Raw genomic sequence first — 9,539 nt, 5'->3', positions numbered from 1 at the left:
AATATAAAATGTTTCTGCTGACTATAGATAGAGCAACTGAGATTTCTCTGCATCTGAGGAAGGTTGAGGATTGGTGTTAAAGATCTCCGGCCAATAACTCTGTGTGTGGACAGACTATGCAAGGCAACACCAACCAGTTTCCCTCCCCTGGGGAGGCTGAAGTAGAACTGTGAGGCCAGTTTGCTACAAGGACCTGCACTGATCCATGTTAGTAGACAGAACTAGAAATATGTTTATGCTTTTATAAGCAAACAGTCCCTCCTGCCACTCCCCCAAACTTGATCCCCTCCTCCAGCCCTGCAAGGGAAGGTGGGACTCTGACACACCTTAAGATTAGGTCGGGTAGGAGTATTGTGTTTGATGAAGTTCTTTATGACTCCCCCACGTCCTGTGGGCCCCGGGCTCGTGAGTAGCTGGTTCCGCTGCACAGCCTGCAGGAAGTTTTTCAGTGGTCTAACAACCTAAGAGGAGAAGATGGAGGTAAGTTAGTACCTGCCAGGGAAAGGGAGGCAAAGAAGGGCCGTGGTACCCACTGACCTTGCTAGCTGGAGAGGAAGAAGGTGGAGTCTGGTTTGCTGAATCCTTGTGCTTGTCATCCAAAGGGGAAAGGGTATGACCCCCTGGCTGCTGCCCATTCCATATAACACCCATTGATTCTTTATAGCTTCTTGTCCTAATGGCATTAGGAAGAGGCACATCAGGTGACCATCATATTCCCCAATCTTGTCAGAAGCATTTACTTGTTCTTACACATTTCCCTCTGCCTGCTCACTGCCACCAGAGGACATGGGACTCCTATGAACTGAATCGGCCCCATGGCAGGCACACCATCCAGTCATGGATGAGGACAAGAAAGGCACGTGACAACTTGGTAGGGGAACACCCAAGGTCCAGAGCAGTAATGTACAACATCACGCTCACTCTCATTCTCCACTCTCAGTCCCAGCAAGCAAGAAGTCTTTGCTCTATCTGGTATTAACAGCACAAGACAGACATAACCCCTGTGTGTTTGCAACTAGCCAGCCTAGCTCACCTCACTGGCAGGGTTTCGCGTGCTTTATAAATACTTTGGACACTCAGATTTACCTGTGTCAGAAATGACTTCACTTGCATCCCCTAATTCCAGGGAAAAACAGAGGGGGACTGCTTCACTGGGGCCCAAACCAGCAGCAGCCCTGAGGAAGGCTGCAGATCCTGACCCACCACACGGTGCTAAGCATCCATGTGAGAACAGAAGTTACTGTTACTCCCCTTCCCATCCACTACCCACAGCAAATTCACCCCAGCAAAATCAGGACAGGAGACTGAGGGCAAAGCTGAAAGCAGCTGAAATCTCATGTGAAACACTAGTAATACAAGCAGTGAGGAAACAAGTCAGGTATTCCAGACACTTGCACAAGATAAAAATAAACAGGTCAGTCACCTACTCACGTTGCCTTCTGAAACTACCCCCAGACCACCCCTTTATGAACCACTCAGAGTCACATCTAAGCTATGATTTAATTGTGCTATTTTAGTCACCTTTGCTGGTTTGTGCATGAAGTCATGTGTCTGCTTCCCAAGCCAGACCCAAACAAGGCTCAAGAAGTCACAAGGAACTCTCAGGAGACAAGATCTGGCCAAAGAAGATTTCAAAACTACATTGGAAGGGGGATGGGGGGGGGAAGATAGGGAAACACCCACCCACAGCTTTTTAAACAAATTACTTAAAAGGCCAGGCCCAAGTCCTTCCAGACCACTGGCTCATTCCTCCTCCTTGCAAATGTCTCATACCAGATGCGTGAGGGATTCTCCTGGGATTTGGCACAGTGGGGTTGTTCCTGGTTCTCGTTCTGGGGTTCACTGTTTGGATTCACACAGGTTCCTGTGAAGAAACCTGTAGTTAGCACCATGTGCAAGGCATCCTACAGGGCTCCGATTTTTGTCTCCAGCTCTTGTATGCTCAGAGCCCTGTGGCACGTAACCAAACTGAGAAACCAGAAGCCTGGATGGCTACCTGGAATATCAGTGTTGTATATGTACACTGTGAAGCACACTGTAGTACGCATCCTGTACAGATCCTTCTGAACAGGCACAACCTATCTCACCAAAAGGCCTCCAGCTACTCTTCCCCCTCCTCCAGCTACAGCTGCTTATCAGATCCTACAGTTCCCATAGGGGATAAACAAGAAGCCTGAATCTCTCCCTCTCCTTGCTTTGAGGCACAGTAAATAAACGGGACCTGTAAATCCTCACATAATGTAAACCGAAAAGAAAGGGATGTCAAGGTGCTTTAACAGAACATTACACTATGTGGAAGATTCCAGGTCTAAGAGCAACCTCCTTTCAAAGTGTCCCCACTTACTCATTATGCAGATTGAAGTTGGACAGGACGGCATTTGTCTCAAGGCTTGGACACATTTACAAGATGTCCTTGCTTATCTAATTGCATGTCTCACCTCTTCAGGAGATCAAAAGTTTACCTGAAAAATTACCTTGACTGGTCAGAGGTGGTTTTGTTTCAACACAAGTCCCAGATTTTCCACAAACCCTCATGTTGACTCCCTTGGTCTGTGTGTCTTTGGGACTTCACGCAAGAAAAGCAAGACCAACTCGAAGTTACCTTCACTGTTCCCTGCCTGCTGCTCAGAAGAAGATAAGTGCTGTGCAGGAGGGCTGGCAGCTTGTATACTTTTGCTTGGAATGAGGACATCTCCAGGAGTCTGCAGGAAAAGGAAACAAGCATTCTCTTAGCACAGTTGCTCCAAAGAACAAGGCTACCATGGACCTGCTGCCCTGAAAAAGCCAGTCACTTCCAACTGCAATCCAGCTGCTAGGCTAGGGTCTGCTTCTCTCTCAAGTAGAGCTCTGCTGCATGGATGCTGACTGGCTCATTTCAGTAACAGGGGGTCAGCTCATGAAACACCAGTCTCTGCAGGAAGGACAGTTGCCCAGCACTTCTCAACCAGAGCAGGAGCTTTACTGAATCTGGACTCCAAAGTCAAAGTGCCTCAAGAATGACAGGCAGCTTCTACACACCTTGGAGACAGCAATTTTCAAACTACAGATATTCCAGTCCTGAAAGACAAGTCCCTGTAAAGTGTCTCAGGTTACAAGATCATTAGGCACTTTAAGTACCTTTATGGTATATTCACAGGAGGACAAGCAAAACAGTTGCTGCAGCACAGCATCCTAGAGTGTTATGGGGCTGCCTGCACACAGGCCATGCTTCCCCCTACCTGCTAAGCTACCACCAGCTACCACCACCACGATCCGGAGCAGGGCCACCTGCCCATTCCTCCTGCCGCTGATGCTTCCCAACAGCACCAGGGACCTGTTCTGAGGCAGAGCCCACCCCTCTCCCTGCTGGGCTAGTTTTCACCTCAGCTGGTTTGCAGCACAACAACACAAGATGTTTTTGCCACCTCAGAGGAGGGGATGGGTTTCTTTGTCCTGCTAGCACTGCAGGCTTACGCTAGCTTGTGGCGTACATAGCCTTGGTGGCCAAGTAAAGCACATTAACTTGAACTGCCCTCCTGATTTTTGTAGCTTAAACCAGCCACGCAACAGAGACAGGCTAAGAATACACACAGTCAATTACCATGCCCAGGTATGACAGGCAAAAGCTTGCTGACTCCTGGGAACCTGGCCAAGCGCCTCCAAGAACTCCATCTTGAAGAGGCCTTATCAAGGCACAAAATGTCTCCAGCCACCAGGAGCCAGAGAGCCAACTGGCTTAACTAGCTGCCTAAGCATTAGAAGGGCAGCACTGTCCAACTCAGCAGCGCCTTCACTGAGCTTGAAGGGACATGACAGAATGATCCCTTGGCCACATTCTGGGCTTCCAGTGGTATGCTCAGCAAAAGGTACCCACTCAGGCAAGAAGATGTCCAGACAGATAGTTTGTGGGTTGTTCCTTAGAACTTACCTTTTCACTTGGGGGATTCAGTTCTAGTCCAGGTCTGTAAAAGAAGAGTTATTTTAATTATTTCAACTCTCTGAAGAGCAAGTTACAGGTGATGAAAGTATAATGGAGCCAGCATATGGAACCCCATAAATCTAAGTACACCCAGAGGCACAAGCCTGTTTCAGCCAGGCCACACAGAGGTGGAGCTGTAAATTCTTCTGATGGACCATTCATTGCATTACTGAACAACACACTGATGAGCTTTGTCCCCTTCTGCAGAACTTCCATATAGCAGGTAAAAAGGAAGCTCCGTGAGCCTTAGGCTGAATCTTACCTGTCCACCTTTCAGACCACAGCTGACTGACCTCCAGCACCACCAGGCATTCAGAGGCTGGTTACAGCCAGGAATCCCAGGACATAAATCACATGATGCCAGCCAACACAGACAGGGAAACTGCTGGCAGCCTCTCAGGCCTCATGGCATAGGCTAGACCCCACACTGATGCAGTGCTTAACCTCACCATGCTCTGAACAGACTTCTGAAAAGGAAGGGCTGTGCTTGAACAGCAAACTTTGAAATATCAACCAGACCCAGGTGACATCACCTAAACAGTCCGTTACAAAACCAGTCCTACATCTGTAATATAAAAGCAACCCATATAGCTTCCTTGCAGGGTTTTCTGTGGTTTCTTCCTGCCTGCTTTACATGGTAGCCTCACCTCATGCTGCTGGTCACATCTTCTTCCACAAAAACCTCCAAGGAGCTCTGACCTGGAGGAGAAAAACGTCAGCTAGCTTGGGGATTTCATTCTGAGGCTTCCCAACAGCAGCAGTGTGTGCGTGGTAGAGCTTTGGGGATTTCATTCTGAGGCTTCCCAACAGTGTGTGCGTGGTAGAGCTCGGGTCTCTGTGCAGGCTTTCCTCCCAGGGAGCACGCCGATTGCTCATCTCAGCTTTCCACACCAGCACTACCACCTCCCTCAAGTGTCACTGACAAACTGGTGTAGGCTGGGAAGGCAGAGAACCGAAGCCGCAGCTCCTCTGCCTGCAGATTGCTCCAGCTGCACAAACATGCTCTTGCCTGTGTCAGAGATAGCATTTCCCAGTCAATTGACTTCAGCTACTGCCTCCCTACATGTTTTTTTGCAGAGATTTGGTGGATTTAGGCTGATTTAATTCCCCCCATAACACCACTTAGCTGAAAGTGTTATAACAAATGCCTAGATACAGTGTGACTCAAAGCTGACAAAACTAAATACCAAAGGCCTCCGTGCTTTATTAGAAGCCAATCTGACTTCAGAAGCAATGATTTTAGAAAGTCCAAATAGCAAAACCTTCCCAGGAGCAGTGGGAACAGAGGATACGAGGAGTTTAGTGCTACCAGGAATAGCCTGGATTTCTGAATCTTGTTTCCTCTGACGGCTGTGCTATTTGGTTCTCAGTCCATCCACTCTATCTTCACCCAAAAAGCATTTAAGTTCCTCCGCCAATTGGAGCCAAATTTCAGGGGGTGGAGACATTCGGTTCCTATAGATTTTTTGGAGCTGGCAGAAGACACTGAAATTAAAGCCCCTCCCCAGGGAATGCTATAGTCTCTTCTGATCGGCCAAACCTCACACGGGGCTAGAACCAGCCAGACTGCATTTTCCCTTTCACTCGTGTTTTTTTGCCCATCCACAACCTATGTAACCCAACCTCCAACCCCTGCGCCTACGCCCCAGCAGATGCTTCCTTCACCTGCTGCAGCAAAACAGGGCCTGAGACTTGGTCTGACAGCAGATGAGGACCTGAAGATTGCACCCCAAACGGGTGGAAGCCACAAGGCCTATCAACAAGGAGACTAAAAGGAGCCAGAGGCAAGGTTAATACAGATAAGCAGATCCACAGCTGCTTACTCCCCACACCAAAGCCGAGAAGCAGATTTAGCCAAATGAATGCACTCAGCAACAGAAAGAAACTTACAGCTCACTCTGCTGGAGGCAGAGGATGATTCTCGCGCTGCTGCCTTCTTTGAAATGGCCCTGCTGATAGACCTCCGGATCATGCTCTCTCTTTTGCTGGCCAGTGAATATTTCTCTGCCAAGGAGGCCCTACGGCTCTTGGGGGGGCCACCCACAAAGCTTCGGCGTCCAGAGCAACGGTGCATTTTGGATCTCATGATAGTTATTTTGCTGTCGGAGTCCTGGAGAAGCACCTTTTCAAGGCCTTGAAGAGATGGATCTCCTTGGAGCGTGGCAGGATCACCATTTCTAGCAGCCTTGGGAGTGGAGGTACTTGCTCTTCTTTTGGGGGCCTCCTCCCCCTCCCTTGCTGTCTGGCCAGCAGGGATCGCAGTGACAGAAGACACATCGTGCAGCTCAGTGGCTGCATCCCCCTTGGGCAACTGCTCCCCCCTAACAGCCTTACAGGCTGTGTCACTGCTGTCGGCACCCCAAGGGCAGTCCTGACAACCCATCTTCGCCACGGGACCTTGTGCTTCTGCCAGCCACTTCCCAGTCAGTGCTGGGAGCTCGGTTTTAACATTGGCCTGAGACCTCACTGCACAGTCGGGCACAGACGCCTCCTCCCCCTGACGGCTGGGGTTCCGGGGCTGCTCTTTGCTGTGGTGCCTTTGGGAACTTGGCTTGATGCTGCTTCTCCTTCTGGACAACCTTAAATAGAAACAATTTTAAGTAAAGTGATGAAGAAGTCTCTCACTCCCAAATGATTTTTAGAGAAAAAAGCAGACAACAAGTTTTGAAGCGAACCTGCAGGTTTCTTCCCTCCACCATTCCCCCTCACAACCCATCTCTTATCACTGGTGAAATGCAGGAGCTGAAGCTTGAGAGCTCGCAGATGCGCTCTGGCAGATTTAGCTGGAACAATTTAGAAATTGCTGCTTACTGCTCTCTGCTGCCTGCAAGATTTTTTTTTGCCGGACGTTACTACTCTATACCATAGGCAGGGATGCAGAGCACATACCCTCACTGCAGCCATCCCAGCTATCAGCCTGGCATGACTCACAAATAAAGGCTGTGTCATATGGACACAAACTGCAGCACTTGAGGTACCGGGACACTCGTTGCTCTTCACAGATAGGAACCCACAGCCCCAGGAGGAGCTGACACCAATAAAATCACACTGGTACAACCAACTCCACTCTGTTTGCCTCAAGCAAAATACAGACATCCACACATGGAGGGATTTTGGATCAAAGATATCGCAGTCTCCCATGATCAACTTCGTGTGGAAGTCTCCCCTGTAGAGATCAACAAGATCCCATCTATAAACAGAAGGCTCTGCTGCTCTCTGGCAGGCTGCTCAGAATAAAACACATCCCCAGCACTGGGGAGGCAGGGACCCAAGCACTGAGAAAACATCCATGGCTCTAAACACAGAGTTCGTGTTTAGAAAACAGCAATGGAAACACAGCAATGCTGCCATACATGTGGTACTTGACAGCATAATCCTGAAGAAGGCAACAAAAAAATACCTGTACAGTTAGGATCATGAGTTCTTTGAATTACTGTTATTTAAGAGAAAAAACATCAGGTAGAGTAACTGTCTCTAGCTCTATTGGTTCAGTTGAACCTGACTAACTACACAGAGGCTTGGGGAACTTCGGCAGTGAAATCCTCTTTGCTCCATTAGGTAACTTGCCACGAGAGGATGGAGCCACACACTTGATCAGCAAGTCAAGAAGATCAGGTGGCCAATTCCAAAACCAAAGGACAGGCTTGGCAGTCCAGAGAAAGGCAGCTTCCAATGCCGAAGTGACCTAGAGGTAGCCAGGCAAAGGGTGGAGACTGGAGACAAAGATGAAACAGAGAGCCAATGTGGAAGTGCGCAACAGCTAGAAAAGGCAGCTAAGAAAACCCACTGCAGTGTAAGAAGAAGGTTTTACAGACCCTGGTGCAAGACCACCGGCAAGCAGTGACTTGTCCTACTGACAGTACTCAAGCTGATGCCCTCCTTCCAGCCTTGTTCTCTTAATTCCTGATTCTGACCTCTAGCAAGAAAAGGGACGTTTTGCTAGGATTAGCAAAAAAGACTACTAATTGGGAAATGTGTAACTAACAGTACACTAAGAAATGGGTTTTAAAATACATACTGAGAAAAACAGAGCAAGGAAAACAACAATGGTCTGACCCCGCAGGATGGAGCACAACATGCTGAACTGCAGCACGAACTTCCTGCTGACAAATGACCGCCTGCCCGGGCATTTTGTTGCATCAGCGGATTTTTCTCAAAATTAAGTTTAAATGAGGAAAAATACATGCAAGACTTGTCTTCTTCAGGGGAGCCATGCAGCTGCTACCTGAAAACTAACAGTATGTCTTAAGAGCTCTCCCTGTTTAGATCTGCAACATTTTCTTCTCCTGCCCTCCTTCACCACACACACGCATGAACTTCCCACGCTTCCTTACTATTCTTACTGTTCTCTCCATCCTCCATGTCTGCTTTCTGACAGTCTTTTAGTTCTAACTCTTCCTGTCCAACTTCTGTGGGTTTTTCACCATGGTTATCAAAATTTAAGTGCCTTAACGCATAAACAGTTTACTACTGCATGCCCAGTGACAAGGTTTGGGTCACACTACAGCAACTGTCAGTGTGCCTACCCTCAGCTCACAGCTTCTCTGGGAAGGTTGCCTTGATCACAAGATGAGAGCAGATACACTGTCAGCTACCATGAAGCAGTGGCATCAAGGAAGTTAATTACCATCACAGCCATCCCTGAGTACACATGCAATTAAATCATGCCCTGCACCAGCCTGCCTTGGCATCTGTTTGCAGGCAACTGTTGTCTACTTAGGACTAGTTTTAAAAGCCTCAAGTACAGTTGGTTCTAAGCAAATCACGTGGAATTTCCACTTCAGTTTCACCGCTAATGCCTTTGAGCCTTTCTGCCTGCCAGTTCAAACAATGACCGTGGACATGCCGTTTCTGCACGTCACTGGTAGCAAGTTCCAGTCTTGGGTTCTCTCAGGCACCAGCACAAAGGTTTAGGGAGTGAACACCAGTAGCAACCTCAGGTCAAAAATCGTGCCGAAACAAAATCAAATCAAACAAAAACCAAATCCAAACAGACAACAAAATAGAGTATTTATTATTTTTTTGTTTCTAACCAGACAAAAAGAAAAAAGAAAAATGAAGGTGAAGGAAACCAGCCAACTCTATCCCAAACTTTCACAAGAATCAAAATGTTTATTGATCTTGACATGCCCTTTTAAACATATTTGCTAACTTGCGGAATACAGTGGCTATTTTATGTTCTTGTGCACATGGAAACACGATTTTGTTTCACTCTTAAAGGCCACGTGGCAGAGCCATAACAAACCGACTCACCTACCTCCTCCTGTTTAGCTCCTTATTTTCATCTTTCAGGCAGGAGGACTGCCTTTTCTTGGGACGTCTCCTCTGTGATGGCGTTTTGGGCATTAATTCAGGTTCAGCTCCAAAGTTGCTATTGAGCAGACAAATGCAGAAGACAGAGATTGCGTCCCCCTGCTGCCTAAAACAATACTATCCAGGACCTATCCACAAAATTGGGGTCACTCATTGAGGAGGATGAGTGCTGGGTGAGAAACAAGCGAGTGAAACGTACCAGCCACCTGGCACCAAGGCCCCAGCTGAGCTGCTGAACGCCCAGCCACATCAAATCACAGTCGCTCAG

At 48.1% G+C, this 9,539-nt stretch overlaps 1 protein-coding gene across 1 annotated transcript in view; it reads right to left on the bottom strand.

Annotated features, from left to right (window-relative positions):
* Nucleotides 1-9,329, bottom strand: part of LOC104083987 (inner centromere protein-like) — a gene marked incomplete at its 5' end in the record, with an annotated part of 17,438 nt that extends 8,109 nt beyond the window's left edge. The window contains 8 exons of the mRNA XM_009587673.1: nucleotides 327-461; nucleotides 538-673; nucleotides 1,774-1,864; nucleotides 2,603-2,702; nucleotides 3,908-3,941; nucleotides 4,606-4,657; nucleotides 5,849-6,537; nucleotides 9,216-9,329. Of these exons, the coding sequence (XP_009585968.1) occupies nucleotides 327-461; nucleotides 538-673; nucleotides 1,774-1,864; nucleotides 2,603-2,702; nucleotides 3,908-3,941; nucleotides 4,606-4,657; nucleotides 5,849-6,537; nucleotides 9,216-9,329 (1,351 nt within the window). The remainder of the gene's footprint in view (nucleotides 1-326; nucleotides 462-537; nucleotides 674-1,773; nucleotides 1,865-2,602; nucleotides 2,703-3,907; nucleotides 3,942-4,605; nucleotides 4,658-5,848; nucleotides 6,538-9,215) is intronic.
* Nucleotides 9,330-9,539: the final 210 nt, after the last annotated feature.

Source organism: Fulmarus glacialis, unplaced genomic scaffold, assembly GCF_000690835.1.
Source record: "Fulmarus glacialis isolate BGI_N327 unplaced genomic scaffold, ASM69083v1 scaffold32810, whole genome shotgun sequence".
NCBI lineage: Eukaryota > Metazoa > Chordata > Aves > Procellariiformes > Procellariidae > Fulmarus > Fulmarus glacialis.
Note: the sequence above shows the minus strand (reverse complement) of the source record. Positions and strands in the feature narration are given on the sequence as shown.